General features: G+C 44.1%; 2 protein-coding genes across 3 annotated transcripts; both read left to right on the forward strand.

Annotated features, from left to right (window-relative positions):
* The first annotated feature begins 1,503 nt into the window (after window positions 1-1,503).
* LOC144616173 (growth-regulated alpha protein-like) lies at window positions 1,504-15,426 on the forward strand. Of its 2 annotated transcripts, none has more exons than XM_081795529.1 (4): window positions 1,504-1,688; window positions 1,818-1,941; window positions 2,054-2,137; window positions 14,673-15,426. In XM_081795529.1, exons 1-4 carry the CDS (start codon window positions 1,601-1,603, stop codon window positions 14,686-14,688), a joined length of 312 nt encoding a protein of 103 aa, XP_081651655.1. In that variant the 5' UTR covers window positions 1,504-1,600; the 3' UTR covers window positions 14,689-15,426. The 2 variants fall into 2 exon arrangements, with proteins under 2 accessions (XP_081651655.1, XP_078302163.2); XM_078446037.2 differs by lacking the exon at window positions 14,673-15,426 and adding an exon at window positions 2,910-4,925 and having other exon boundaries at window positions 1,507-1,688.
* Window positions 13,252-15,426, forward strand: LOC144616174 (growth-regulated alpha protein-like). Its single transcript, XM_078446038.2, has 4 exons — window positions 13,252-13,430; window positions 13,560-13,683; window positions 13,791-13,874; window positions 14,673-15,426. Exons 1-4 carry the CDS (start codon window positions 13,343-13,345, stop codon window positions 14,686-14,688), a joined length of 312 nt encoding a protein of 103 aa, XP_078302164.2. The 5' UTR covers window positions 13,252-13,342; the 3' UTR covers window positions 14,689-15,426.
* Window positions 15,427-16,100: the final 674 nt, after the last annotated feature.

Consider the following 16,100-nt stretch of genomic DNA (forward strand, 5'->3'; position numbering starts at 1 on the left):
AATTTTTGGAGAGCATACTGAGTCCATAACAGTAAGATTGTATTAGAACACTAATTCTATTTTATTTAACAAATATTTATGCAACACAACATGTGCTGATGTTTTATAAATATTAACACATTTAATACTCATAACAACCCTGCAAGGCAGGCATTATTTGCTCTCTTGTACAGAGGAAATACAGGAGCCCAGAGAGAGGAAATAAAGTACCCACAAGCAGGGGTCATGGGGGCAAGTAAGTGGTGTGGCTGAGGCTCCAGCCTTGACAACCTCAGCAGACTCTCTGTGCCAGAGACAGACCAGCATCCTCCACATCCAGCTCTTCTCCCGGCACCGGCAGAATAGCTCACACATCCCCGAGAGCCGCACTACCCTGGAGAATCAATTTAAACTACCCAGTTTAATCCAAAAAGAGATATTGAAACTGATGAAGAAAAGTGAATTACTCAGTGAGAAGTCCTCAAGCTACACGGACTGAAATGCTTTATGGGCTGGCATTCTTAGAGAACTAAAGTAATTGATAGCTTAGCTGTTTCTCAAGAGAATCACTCTCAGGAGGCAGGCATATTCACGTGACACGAGTGGAACATGCTAGTAATCTAGTATTTACACATTTGGAAACACATCTGTTTGCTACCTAGAGAAGTAAAGGTGAGAGTCGCTAGGTACCCGATTTCTTGTGTCCATGATCCTTTCTCTCCCCGGACTGTTTAGAGGAGGGCCCCTGATCCCAGCACGGCCTTCGCAGCTCTGGAACCACTGCCATGAATGAAAACACCGTCTCCTAGACAACAAACAGCGCGGCTCCAGGAATTACTAGAGTGTAGGAAGTCCCAGAATTTCGAAGACAGGGAATATGAGACATTGCAAACTGTACCTAAAAATAAACGCTGAATTAAATTACCCTGCGCCACAGTCCATTCCCTTACCCTACCCCCATGCCCACTGGGCAAAAACGTGGTACCAAGTGTGACCTACCAGAGCTGTCCACACAACAGAAACAAGACAAACATTCTCACATACAATCTGAGACGACAGACATTTTTAAAAGAGTGTATTTATTCCAGAGATGAAAAACACCCGGAAAGCCCAATTGAAAGCCAAAGGATAGATCAGAGAGGCTGCCATTTCCGCCTCAACTCTTCCAGTTCCAGCGACTGAAGCGTCTTTGAGAATCAATTCTCTCCACTAACGGGTCTAACTAACGGGTCCGACCTTCCCGGTCCTGCGACTGGGGATCCCTGGGCGCCCACGGTCGCCGCACCCTCCCCCGCGGTGGCAGCCGCCACGTGGCGGCCACTCACGCCCCCTTTGCGCATTGGGGCTGACAACGGTCTCTGAGTCGCCGGCACCCGCGGGCGGGTCCCCCTCCACCCCGGGGGCGGGGCCGCGCGAACCTTCCGCACCCGGGAATGACCCGGGGCGCCGGGAATTTCCCTGTCCCCCCCCCCCCCCCCCACCGCTGCGCCCGGCGCCGCGCCAAGTCCACCGGGGATAAAAGCGGTTCTCCCGGCTCGGGGAGCCAGAGTCCGCTCCGCCTGCCCTCCCGCTAGCCGTCCAGCTCCAGCCACCGCCGCCGCGACTCCCCGAGCTGAGCCCCATGGCCCGCACCGCGCCCCGCGCTCCCCGGCTCCTCGGCGCCGCGCTGCTGCTCCTGCTCCTGGTCCCCGCCGCCCGGCGCGCCGCAGGTGAGGCCCGGAGCCCGCGGGGGGACGGGGTGCGGATGGGGGTGCGGGTGGGGGTGCGGGTGGGGGTGCGGGTGGGGGAGGGGTGCGCGCCCCGGGGCCGCCCGCTCATCCGGCCTGCTCTCCCCGCAGGGGCGCCCGTCGTCACCGAGCTGCGCTGCCAGTGCCTGCAGACCGTGCAGGGCATTCACCTCAAGAACATCCAGAGCGTCAAGGTGACGCCGTCGGGCCCCCACTGCGCCCACACCGAAGTCATGTAAGTGACGCCCCGCGCTGCCGCAGTCCTGGCCGTTCCCCCCGCCCGCCCCCGTGCCCCCCACCCCGCGGCCCGGCCTCCCGCCAACGGGGACTCTGCCTTGTCTCCGCAGAGCCACTCTCAAGAACGGACACGAAGCCTGTCTCAACCCCGAAGCCCCCATGGTCAAGAGAATCATCGAAAAGATGCTAAGCAAGTGAGTTATGCTTTCTGTTGACGCGTGCCACTAGAGTCCTTGGTCACGGATCCTGGCAAATGCGTCCGGGAAGTTTGATCAAGGAAACCTAGGTTTCGCTGAAAAACAAAATTATTCGTTCACAATGACCTTTGCTATTAAGGTCATTAAGCCTCTCCTATGCCAGAAGGATATTTCCAGTGCCCTCTCTCCCCACGCAAATGAGTGTGGGTGCATGTGTGTTCCTAAAAGATGAATTGCATTTGGCCAGTGATGTTCAAATGCTTCCCACCCATTGAGGAACACACAGTATTTAGCTCCATCCCTGGTGAGCTTCTGCTCTGAAAAGTGGCACCCTTGGTTTTGGGCAACATGGGCCGCTGAAGCTTAGTCGTGAAGAGCAAGGACTTTGCAGAGTGATCCTCCTAAGTTCAAGTCTAGGATCCCTGTGAAAGTTTTCAAATCCTTTTGAGTCTCAGCAAAATGGGCATAGAGAATAATAACAATTTCATGGGATGTATGAGGTTCAAGTGAGGTCTTGCATGTAAACTTTTAACCCAGGGTGACAGTCTTTGAGCGCTAGGTTTTAGCTCTTTCAAGTCAATAAAGTTCAGTCCACAGCCAGTAAAGAGCAAGTTCTCTGCAGTAGGGGGCAGCGGGTACTGTGGGACCTTCTGTGGGTGCAGGGCTGGGCCAGGGTCTACAGCAAAACTCCCTCTAGCCCTAGGGGCCAGTGTGAGAGAGGAGCAGTTTTTCCTTAGCACCTGTAACAGTAACCCTTTTCCAATCATAGGGGCAGCACCAACTGACCTGGAGACCAGTAAGAAGCTGGCTGCTGGTGGTTCCTGAAAGGCCCTTCTAGGAAGTGAAAATGAAGAGAGAACAGCTGGCTTCTGCAGGCACCTAGAAAGGCCTTAATGTGTTTGACTATTACGAGTTCTCTATTTATTTATGTTTGTATTTATTTATTTTCCAAAGCTTGTATTTTAATATTTTACATATTAGTATTTAAGGATCTGACTGTGTTGAATCAGACGTAACTCTGTCCTGATTGTTATTTAATTTGAAGATGATGGGTTTTTAAGGTCTCATTAAACCACTGTGTATTGGGAGACTCCATCAGGTGCCAGGGCACAGCACTGGGTGGGGGGGGGGGGGGGGGGGCGGAAGGGGGGGAAGGGAGCCGAAGAAGTTAGTGTGTATACATCTATTTTTGTACTTGTTTAAAAGAATGGCAGTTGTCATTTATGAAAATTATTTCACATTCTATAGTCAACATTTTTATGTTGAAGCTTCCCTTGGACATTTTATGTCTTGCTTGTAGGGCATAATGCCTTGTTTCATGTTGATTACGCAGTGTTGCTCTGTCTTGGAACAGAGACATTAAAACTACTGTTATGTTTTTACAAATGACATGAAAATAAACGTTTTGCAAAAAATCACGTGCTTAGGTTTTGTTTTATTCTTCTTGATCCTTGGTTCCTACTGGGGGGCTCAAGGTATCGTACCATTACACAGACTATAGGTTGCACCTAACTTTATGCCTGCTCCTGGCCATTACTTCCCTTACATTTCTATTACTTAAAGAATATTTGACACGCTACCCTCCCCAACCAGCTTGAGAAACCTAGTTTTACATAAAATATTGCTGCTTTTCACGCTGATTCATTATTAAAAATTAGTGCCTTTATAAACTTTTGGATTTTTACAAACATTGTAATAAGAGCTCTTATTAAATACTTTGGGTAAGTGGTTTTTCAGACAATTATGCAATTCTTTCCCTTTTAATGAGGCTGGGACCAAAAGGTAGAAAGGTGGATTCTTTCCTAAGAACTTGAATAATTTGTGTTATTTAATAATAATAATGATCTATGGAGATAAATCCATGCTGTAAGGTAAAATACATGACAAAAATAACAAAGGATAGGTAGGGAAAGAAATGGATTTAGACTATAAGAGATGTCTTCAATTGTTGCAGAAAGTGTAAGCTGAAGGAACATTGTAACATGGCAGGAATATATATTGCAATTTTTAGGGTAACCACTAAAAGGGAAACGAAAAGTTTAGATTTAAAAATCTGAAAAGAAGATAAAATGGAATAAGAGAAAATATCTGAATAATACAAAAGAATACAGAAATTAAGGAATAAAGAAACAAAACAGCAGATGGCAGACGGGGAAAAGGAAAAAATCTTCTTTATTGTCAGGCCTGTCAATAAAAAGTCTCCTCCTAAAGGTGGTTTTAAATCCCCTCCCCATGTGAGTGTGGGCTGGGCTTTGTGAGTTCCTTCCAAAGAACAGATTAGGAAAAGAAAAAACATTACACTGGAGAATCTGGCAGATTCCACCTTAACCAAGTGATGAAGGTTATCACCCTTGGTGTCATATGAATATCATGTATACCCCCTCTGTGATATGGTAAGAAGGGCACTTCATTTCCATCATGTTCTTCCCCCAAACCCATAACCCTAGCATGATCATGAGAAAATCATCATAAAAATCCCCATCCAGAAACATTCCACAAAATACTTAAGAAGTTTTCTTCACAGGGGCACCTGGGTGGCTCAGTCAGTTGAGCGTCTGACTTCGGCTTAGATCATGATCTCTCGGGTTGGTGACTTCAAGCCCCATGTCGGGCTCTGTCTTGACAGCTCAAAGCTGTCAAAGATTCTGTATCTCCCTCTCTCTCTGCCCCTCCCCTGCTTGTGCTATGTCTCTCTCTGTCTCAAAAATAAATAAACACTAAAAAAAAAAAAAAAGTATTCTTCAGATCTGTCAAAGTCATGAAAATCAAGGCAATACTGAGACTCTGTCATAGATTAGAGGACACAAAAGAGACATGATGACTAAATCCAGTGAGTTATGCTAACTTGGATCCCAGGATAGTAGAATGATATCAGTGGAAATTGGTGAAATCTGAATAAAAGACTGGAGTTCAGCGAACAGCAATGTACCAGTGTTAATTTCTTAGTTTTGATAAGTGTATTATAATTATGTAAGATATCAACATTAGGAGATACTGGGCAAAAAGTCTACAGGAACTCTCTGTACTATCTATACAAATTTTTTTTTTAATCTAAAATTACTCTTAAACCAAAAGTTGATTTTTTAAAAAAATAGGACAAATAGAATAGCAGGAGAGGAGACTTAGATCCAACTACATTAAGAATTATAGTAAATTTAAATGGAATAAACACACTAATTAAAAGTCAAAGATCAACTTTTTTTCATACAAAGACTGTATAAATAAGACCAAAAAATCTATGCCTCTTAAAAGAGACATACTTTAAACATTAGGACCTAGATAACTTGAAATTAAAAGAATAAGAATGTTATATCATGCTAAAATTAACTGAAAGAAACAGTATGGATATACTAATGTATTACTTGCTAATGACTATTAATCTATTATTAATACAAATTACTAATCCAGTGGGGCACCTGGTGGCTCAGTCAGTTGAGCATCTGACTTGATTTAGGCTCAAGTCATGATCCCAGGGTCATGGGACCGAGCCCTGCATTGGGCTCCACGATGTGCCTTGAACCTGCTTAAGATTCTCTCTCCTCCTCTCCCCTGCTCATGCTCTCTCTCTCTTAAAAAGAAAAAAAAAAAATCAATGCATTAGGTGAGAAGATATTAGGACTTAAGGAAAGAAGGAGTCTTAGAGATAAAAAAAAGACCGATTCAAAATAAAAAGGGGGTACTTCTACAAGAAACAAACAATTCTAAATTTCAAGAACTTGATATTTAATCAAATTATATTAAGAGAGAAACTAAAAGGGGCAATTGATGAAATGATTATCATAGTTAAAGATTCTAACAGGCCTCTTTTCAGGACTTAGGAGGTCACAGCAGTAAAGAATCAGTAACAGTACAGAAGAGTAAAGCAACATGATCCCCCAACGTGATCCCGGCAACTTGGCCGGAGCGTGATATACAGATGCTTCACCCAAAAACTGCATAAGTCACGTATATTTTTTCAACACACAGGGAACATTTTGTAATAAAGACCATATATGAGCCATAAAGAATGTAATAACACATTTCAAAATGTTGAAATGTTACAGAGGACATTCTCTGATCATCAAAATTTCTCCGTTTGTCATGTCCCCTGGCTGACCATGTAGCCACACACACTATGTGTAATATGTTTGTTGTGGTTTATAGCTCATCTCAACTTCCCAAATTTCACTTCCATAATACACTTTGAAACATCAAAGCAGGGTCATCACGCTGTTTTCATGCCTGTTATAACCAAGTATGATAAACAATATTTGCCTGAAGACATTTCCTCAATTTCTATATTTTTTTCCTCACACATCCTTTTGTAATTTTGGCATTTCTATATTTCTTTGATTCGTATTGCATGTAATATAATTTAATTACTCATTACTATTTCTCAAAAGTTTTTCAAAAATCGTAATGGAAATACAAACATTATATTGAAATATATTATTTTTTAAGCCTCGGAATAATGCCCAAATCTAATATATTGGATGTTTTTCAGAGTTAACTGAAATGAACTTAAGTAATTATACATGGTTAAAATCGTCACGTTGGCCTTACCACAGGTACAGAAAGAAGGACTAGCTGTGTTGCAGAAGATAGTTGGCAGGTTAGTACTGAAGAAGAATTTCATATTTGGGGTTTCAGTTTTATCCACTATACATTTTTTGCAAAATGGACCACAGTTCCTTGTATCTTGCATGTGCCTAACAGATGTCTTTTATTTTACTTTTTTTAAGTTTATTTATTTGTTTTGAGGGAGAGCGAGAGAGAGAGAGACAGGAAGGGACAAAGAGAGAGGGAGAGAGAGAATCCCAAGCAGGCTTCATACTGTCAGCACCGAGCCCGACATGGGGCTCCAACTCACAAACCGTGAGATCGTGACCTGAGTGGAAATCATGAGTCAGAAGCTTAACTGACTGAGCCACCCAGGCACCCCAAGTAAATGTCTTTTAATTTAATATCTACCATGCCCTCAGTTTTTTGCACATATCCTGAATCTTAGGTTATACCTCAACCACCCTATGGTAGATAGCCAATAAAGGTCACAGTGTGGTCTGGGCAACAGGGCCATGGAAACACCTTGAAATGCCTACAGAGGCCTCCCAGTTAGATACCATCCAAACTGGATCCTGACTAACAAACAGGGTCCTTCCAGTACATGGTCTTCAGTGTCGGAGGCCTGCAACCTCCTCCTGCCTCAGCCTCTCTCCAGTCTCTGTTCACAGAGTGAGTTCCAGCTACACGAACCGTTTGCTGCTCCCAGTAGTAGTCACCATGTTCTATCCCACTGCTATGCCTCTGCTCATCTGGCCCTCTCCTGAATGTCTTCTGCCCATCACTGTCCCCCATTTCCCCAGAAAATTCCTCATCCCGAGAGTCACATCAATGGTCACCTCTTTCAGGAACCTCTCTGACAAGTTTCATAAACCCACTCTTTAAGTGTTAGATCAGGTAGTCCTCACACCTGCACCTTGGGAATGGTTTGCCATGGTTTTCACAGGCTTTTCTAAAATCTCTCTCTCTCTTTTTTTTAAATATTTTTATTTTATTTTGAGAGAGAGACAGAGTGTGAGTGGGGAAGGGGCAGAGAGGGATGCACAGAATCCAAAGCAGACTCCAGGCTCTGAGCCTGACGCGGGCTAGAACTCACGGACTGTGAGATCATGACCTGAGCCGAAGCCGGATGCCCAACTGACTGAGCCACCCAGGTGCCCCTTTTCTAAAATCTTCTATTTGTCCACTCATTTCCCCTATTGCATGGAGAGTCAGAGGGTAGCAGAGTCCTATTCCTCTCCGGATCCCTGGCCAAACTTTATCCCCACCTTATAAATGCTGAGTAAATGATCGATGACAATGTTGAAACAAAGGGAGAAAGAAAGGAATTCAATTCGAGTTGAACCGCCCTCCTGGTTAGAAAGGTAACTAACAGTAAGTGGAGTCAGTAACCAAAACCCGGTTTAAGATGGCTACATAAAAAGGAGAGGGGGCACTCAGGTGGCTTAGTCTGTTGAATGCTGACTCCTGATTTTGGCTCAGGTCATAATCCCAGGGTTGTGGGACTGAGCCTTACATTGACCTCCGAGCCGAGCATGGAGTCTGCTTGAGCTTCTCTCTCTCTCTCTCTCTCTCTCTCAAATACATAAATTTTAAAAAATACAAATAAAAAATTTTTTAAAAAGAATGAGGTGGCTGAGTGGCTCAGTCAGTTAAGCGTCCGACTTTGGCTCGGGTCATAATGTCCCGTTCACAAGTTCAAGTGACAGCTCAGAGCTGACACAGCTGTTCCGCTGATGGCTCAGAGCCTGAAGCCTGCTTCAGATTCTGTGCCTCCCTCTCTCTGCCTCCTTCCCACTCGCACTCTATCTCTTTCAAAAATAAATAAACTTTAAAACACATATAAAAAAACAAAAAAAAGAAAGTTTTAATTAAAAAAGAAAAGGAGAATCATTGGGCCTCTGAAAGTAAACAGCTGATGTGTGGATGCGTTAAAACTGCATGTTGCAGTTCAAAAATTCTCGCCAGTAATTAGCCTCACTCCACATCAGGCTGCTTTTCTCTGTGCTTGCTTCACTTCAGGCAGGCTCCCCTCAAGCACTGACAATGCTTCAAGCTTCTGTTCCAGCAGGTGGAACCCCACAGGAAGCAAGGGCTGATTTTCCCACCATTTCCTGACAACAAGGACTCCAGGACATTTTTCTGACTTGGCCAGGCTTAGGTCCCTTGCCCACCCTGCACCTGTTAGAACTTGCCTGAGGGTTAGACCCAGACTGGAAAGACCAACCAATGGTACTTTGGGTCTCCAGCACAGTCCTGGAGCTTTGGAGCAGGGTCCCCCTCCCTGAACTACCCAAGCTGGGAGGAAGAAGGGATGGTCCCCAAGAGAAAACCAAGATTCCATAACCAGAAGGAGGAAGGAGCCCAAGCCGGGTAGAAATGACCACCGTACTAGAGACTGGATAGGGTTTATGACATGAACGCTGGATGACACGCTTCGGACTGAAGAAGTGGGTGGATTGAGCGATTTAATGCCACATTCGGACATTTTCATTCTTCTCCCCTCAGAGCCGGAGTCATTCTACCAGAAGCGGTAAACCCAACACGTGGCATTTGTGGTGTCACAATTTCCCAGGGCCACAGTGGGGACAGCAGTCCTGCACTGCCCATTCCGATGGCTCCCTCATCTCAGGAGACGGCACCAAGTCTGGATTGTAAAGGCAGATCAGATAGTGTCAATCGAACAAGATGACAGTAAATATGGTGGCTCTAAATGGGATTTAATAACCCATTTTATTTTAAGGATGCTCTCTTTTTTAAGATTGGTGATTGCATTAGTTTAAAGTTTGGGCATAGAAATCTGTCATTCAGCTCATAAAATGAGTAAATATCTGGGGGAGACACTTGCAAAAACAAAGAAGGGGATTGTTTTTTAGGCTTCAGAATGTCATTGCTTTTTAAGTTTTCTGAAAAATAAATACGGGGCTGCTAGGGATTGAATTATGCGAGTTGATATATTAAGGTAGAAAAAAGCCCTTTCTTCTGTACTTTATTTTGTTAGCAAGTGATGATTATCAAGCAAGTCTTAGACATAAAATTATAGATAATTCTATAAATATGAGGCTGCTTCTTGAAATGTTTCATCCCTTTGGCCACTACTATAAATTTTTTGATGCCCTATTCATTCACCCTGAGTATTTGCATATGTCCATACTTTGGATTGGATCTGGAAAGCATTAGGACAATATTTTTCTTCTTCTTTTTTCTTTCTTTCTTTCTTTTTTTTTTTTTAATTATAAAGAGAGTAAAGTTCTGGGTAGCTTCCTGTTAATGCTGAAGGCAAAATATTTCCATTATTAAATCATGATAAAGTATGCAAACTGGGTCAGGCAGAAAACCATGATCCTTATTTCAGCAAATAACTAAAATGCCCAGTTCCCTTCTGGGCAAATCTCAGTGTAGAGTGTTCATCCCACTGACTTGATTTTGGAGGCATAATCCATTGATGAGGAAAATCAGATAGATAGATAGATAGATAGATAGATAGATAGACAGATGTAGATTTTATTGAATCTAAGTATATCCTATTCATTCCACAAAAGAAACTTCTTGCTGTTAGTGAAATAAAACACTGGAGACTTTTGAGCAGTTTGTTATTTTTAAGCTTTAGGAAATGTGGCATTGAACTATTTAACCGCGAGAATAACAAACATACTTAAACAAACAAAAACAAAAACAAACCTGCTCTCCTGAATTATCTATTACTTTTCTTAGAAAAAAGGTTTTTTTCTTTCTTTTTTTTTTTTTTTTCTTCCTTAACATGTAGTGGTTAAAAGCAGCACTGGCTAGAGCTCAAATTGTGAATTTTATTAACTGTGAGACCTTGGCCAATTCCCTAAATTCCCTGTTTCCTTGTGGAGAAAAGCTGTGGAGACAAAGCTGGTGACTACTTTGTGGGAAAGTTGAGAAGATTAAGTGGGTTTCATATATGCAAAAGATTGAGGACATTGACTATTAGATTAAAGTGTTATTTACTATAATACTTTATGTTGATCTTATAAGCACATAAACATATGTAAATTACTGGAGATAGTGAAGAATAATGGAAAGAATAGCAATCTCTTCAGCTATTATAATTCTGAGCTACTGATTATCTAAAAAAAAAAAAGAAAAGAAAAGAAAAAAGAAAAAGAAAGAAAGAAAATCCATAGTATTTTCAATTAGGAATCCTAGAAAGGGGCGACTGAGTGGCTCTGGGTGACTGACTGACTCAGGTCATGATCTGGAAGTTTATGAGTTGGAGCCACACGTCAGACTCTGGGGCCTGCTTCAGATTCTTTGTCTCCCTTCCTCTCTGACCTTCCCCCACCCCCCCCCCCCCCACACACACACACTCTCTCTCTCTCTCTCAAAAATAAACATTAAAAAAATAAAAAAATAAGAATCTGAGAAAAATAAGGATAATGACAGTAGTACCTACACAAATTCTCAATTATTACTAAGTTATTCATATTTTATAAACTTTAGGTCATCTTTCATTTTCCACTTATTTTTTTTTTAAAGTTATATTTCTTGCCCCTTCCCACAAAGGACTGTTCTGATTACTTAAAAAAATGTAAAGACAAATCATTATTTATAATTTAGTAATTCATAATCTCTTCTTTTTTTAATTTTTAAAAAAATGTTTATTTTTGAGAGAGAGAGAGAGAGAGACAAAGCATGAGCAGGGGAGGGACAGAGAGAGAGAGAGAGAGAGAGAGAGATACAGAATCTGAAGCAGGCTTCAGGCTCTGAGCTGTCAGCACAGACTCAACCCCACAGCACAGGACTCAAACCCACCAAGAGTGAGATCATGACCTGGACAGGATCTCAACTAGAGTCAGATGTTTAACCTACTGAGCCACCGAGGCACCCTCATAATCTTTTCTAATAAGATAGAATATATTTAGTTTTATTTGCACTTTGTAGTTGAAATTACTGAAATTAGAACTATAAAATTACTGATCAATTAAACTAGACAACAAAAAACTCATTCTGAGTTTTCTCTTAAGAAAAAAAAATAGTACAAAACTTTTATGTTGGTTGAAGGAGGTGTTTTTTCTTTTTAAAATTCTTTTTTTCTCTTTGTACAGGGATTTTATCCCCAGGTGAGTTCCAGCTTAGGAATGCAGAAACAGCAATTTAAATTACGTTTATTTAAAAATGATTTATAATGTATGCATTGTATGTACTGGCGTTTTATAAATGTTCACACACTTATTCCTCCTAACAATCTGCTGAAGTAGATACTATCTCTGGCGTCCATTTTACAGGTGAGAAACTAAGGCAGAGACGGTTTAAATGTCCGACACCTGAAATTCCTACCCTGGCATTGTGAAGCAGAGGGCTGCTCGGTGCCACTTTGCAGATCCAGAGCAAGTCCTCTCTCCTCCTGCTTCCCTTCCACACCCATCCACCGGGTAACCCCACGCTCCTCACAGACCTGCACCTGGAATCACCCCGAAGCCATCTGAAACCTACATGGAATCCAGCAACAACGAAAGTCATTTACACTGAGGTGAAAAATGAGCTGCTGAACGACACAGTCGAGTTACCGGCTTGAAAGGTCTGATTGATTAGAAGTCAGTCAAAACTAAAATAGGACTGCAGTTACTTCTCTAGAGAGCATTTCAAATCCCTGGAGGCAGGCAAGTCCACACTACAGGGAAAGGAAATGAGATTTGGGAACATAAAACAAGGAAGTGCCATTGGAGTGGTGATCTAGCGCTTAAGTATTTCACAGGAACACCTCTTTTTGCTGTTCAGGTGAGCACAGGGTGCTACTCCCACTAGGCATCAGCTCCTGGTCCCTCCGACCTTTGGACCCCAGGAGCCCAACGCAGCCTCCCCCCCACCCCCCAACAGCTCGGATATGACCACCAGCATTATACTTCACGGATTAATTCACACCGTCTACACCAAAAAGGTGGTGTTCATGGATTTACTCCAACTCTGGAAGTTCCAGAATTGCAGAGGAAGGAAGATAAGTAGGGATAAGACATTCAGTCCTAAATTAAACATTAAATTGACCTCTTGACACTGGTCATCCCCTCATCCCTTCACCCCTTCAGGATATGACACAAAGTATGATTTGTTTGTGAATGTAAAATACTAGGAACCGGCGAACGTTCTTATGTCTGCTGTGAGATGACAAATGTATTTTAACATAGTCTACTTATGCAGACGAAAGTAAACTAATCAAACCAAAACACATTTATGCGTTAAGTAGCAAGTAGAAAATCATGTCACCCCTTCTCCGGGCGTTATTCCCCCATCCGGATAACTAGCATTCGTCAAGACAGACGCCTGTCTCGCGTAAATGGCACAGACTCAAGCAAGGCCACTCACGCCCTCTTTGGGGACTGGGCGGAAAGGGAACACGCCCAAGTCTCGGGAACACGCCCAAGTCTCCGGAACACGCGGGAGGCCTGGCACGCGGGTCCCCCTCCACCCCGCGGGCGGGGCCGCGCGAACCTTCCGCACCCGGGAATGACCCGGGGCGCCGGGAATTTCCCTGTCCGCCGCCCCCCCCCGCCCCCCCCACCGCTGCGCCCGGCGCCGCGCCAAGTCCACCGGGGATAAAAGCGGTTCTCCCGGCTCGGGGAGCCAGAGTCCGCTCCGCCTGCCCTCCCGCTAGCCGTCCAGCTCCAGCCACCGCCGCCGCGACTCCCCGAGCTGAGCCCCATGGCCCGCACCGCGACCCGCGCTCCCCGGCTCCTCGGCGCCGCGCTGCTGCTCCTGCTCCTGGTCCCCGCCGCCCGGCGCGCCGCAGGTGAGGCCCGGAGCCCGCGGGGGGACGGGGTGCGGATGGGGGTGCGGATGGGGGTGCGGGTGGGGGTGCGGGTGGGGGAGGGGTGCGCGCCCCGGGGCCGCCCGCTCACCCGGCCTGCTCTCCCCGCAGGGGCGCCCGTCGTCACCGAGCTGCGCTGCCAGTGCCTGCAGACCGTGCAGGGCATTCACCTCAAGAACATCCAGAGCGTCAAGGTGACGCCGTCGGGCCCCCACTGCGCCCACACCGAAGTCATGTAAGTGACACCCCGCGCTGCCGCCGTCCTGGCCGTTCCCCCCGCCCCCGTGCCCCCCACCCGCGGCCCGGCCTCCCGCCAACGGGGACTCTGCCTTGTCTCCGCAGAGCCACTCTCAAGAACGGACACGAAGCCTGTCTCAATCCCGAAGCCCCCATGGTCAAGAGAATCATCGAAAAGATGCTAAGCAAGTGAGTTATGCTTTCTGTTGACGCGTGCCACTAGAGTCCTTGGTCACGGATCCTGGCAAATGCGTCCGGGAAGTTTGATCAAGGAAACCTAGGTTTCGCTGAAAAACAAAATTATTCGTTCACAATGACCTTTGCTATTAAGGTCATTAAGCCTCTCCTATGCCAGAAGGATATTTCCAGTGCCCTCTCTCCCCACGCAAATGAGTGTGGGTGCATGTGTGTTCCTAAAAGATGAAAAGCATTTGGCCAGTGATGTTCAAATGCTTCCCACCCATTGAGGAACACACAGTATTTAGCTCCATCCCTGGTGAGCTTCTGCTCTGAAAAGTGGCACCCTTGGTTTTGAGCAACATGGGCCACTGAAGCTTAGTCGTGAAGAGCAAGGACTTTGCTGTGAATCCCTGCCCTAACTGTAACCGAGGCCCCACCTCTGATTATCCTATGTCCCCAGGGAAAGTACTTAATCTGTTCAAGTCTCCGAAATACAGCAGAAATAAAAATAGCTACCTAACGAGGTCTGCCGTGGGGCTTAAATGATGTCCTGAATGTACTTTTTTAGCCCACTCTGACATTACCTTCTAGCTTTTTGAAGCTAATAATACAATTGTGATCACAGACAGCACCTTATTCCTAATTAAACACCATCCAGGAGCCTGGCATTTTCCTGCCACCCATCGCAGTGGTGTAGGTGGTAACCACGTGGCAACCACATGTCACAGGACTATGCAATTTATGGACTCCTATTAATGGCAACCATTTCTTTCTTTCTTTCTTTCTTTCTTTCTTTTTTAATCACAGGGGCAGCAACAACTGAGCTAGAGAGAGAAGGCAGAAGTTCATGGCTTACTGTGGCAGCCTCAGTGGAATGGGATAGAAAGAAAAGAAACCAAAGCCTCCAGGGACCATCTGGACTGTGTTCAATCTATTTGACTGTTCCCTATGAGTATTCGTCTATTTTCAACATATGTATTTATTTGTTTATTTATTTATTTATTTATTTTTCAAAGCTAGCATAGTAATGTTCTAGCTAATATTTAAAGATATGAATTTGGTAATTTGCTGTACTATTATTTTTAAAGGTCACTTTTATGCTAAAGTTAGTTCAGTTCCTTTTAATTTGTAAGTGATGAGTCTTAAATGTTCTTCATTCATTAAACTATATTATGTGTTGGGGGGAGGGGAGGGGAAACCACGCCCTGTCATTCCCTATGATAAAGGCTGGAGATAAATAGTTTGGGATCCAAGCACACAGGTCACTGTTAAGGTTGTGGAATGTATGTGTGCATTTATTTTTGTACTGCTCAGAAGAATGCCAATTGTTATTTATTGAGAGAGTTTTACAGTACGTGGTCAACACTTCTGATGTTGAAGCTTTAAAAACTCCACAATGTTTTTAAATATCCCTTGGACATTTTATGTCTTCCTTGTAAGGCATAATGCCTTGTTTAGTGGTAATTATACAGTGTTTCTCTATGTCTTGGAATAGAGAAGTTTAAATATTTATTGATGTATTTTTACAAACTGCATGAAAATAAAGCTTTTTACAAAAGTTTCTTGCTTAGGTTTGTTTTTTTCTTCTTGATCTTGTTTTTTCTTCTTGATACGCAAGCCCTGGAAATTTATAACGGACTGTAGGGCACACCCACGTAGAGACTGCCACTAGTGGGTGCTCCTTACTTCCATATTTTTTTCAAAGTCCTTGCAGTGCCCCCCATCTTTAGAATCTCTGTTTTACTTGCAGCCACTCTGGAAAACAGTGTGGAGGTTCCTCAGAAAATTAAAAATAGACCTACCCTATGACCCAGCAGTAGCACTGCTAGGAATTTACCCAAGGGATACAGGAGTGCTGATGCATAGGGGCACTTGTACCCCAATGTTTATAGCAGCACTCTCAACAATAGCCAAATTATGGAAAGAGCCTAAATGTCCATCAACTGATGAATGGATAAAGAAATTGTGGTTTATATACACAATGGAATACTACGTGGCAATGAGAAAGAATGAAATATGGCCCTTTGTAGCAACGTGGATGAAACTGGAGAGTGTGATGCTAAGTGAAGTAAGCCATACAGAGAAAGACAGATACCATATGTTTTCACTCTTATGTGGATCCAGAGAAACTTAACAGAAACCGATGGGGGAGGGGAAGGAAAAAAAAAAAGGTTAGAGTGGAAGAGAGCCAAAGCATAAGAGACTCTTAAAAACTGAGAACAAACTGAGGGTTGA

The sequence above is a fragment of the Panthera onca genome, chromosome B1, assembly GCF_046562875.1.
Source record: "Panthera onca isolate mPanOnc1 chromosome B1, mPanOnc1 haplotype 2, whole genome shotgun sequence".
In the NCBI taxonomy this organism is placed as follows: Eukaryota; Metazoa; Chordata; class Mammalia; order Carnivora; family Felidae; genus Panthera; species Panthera onca.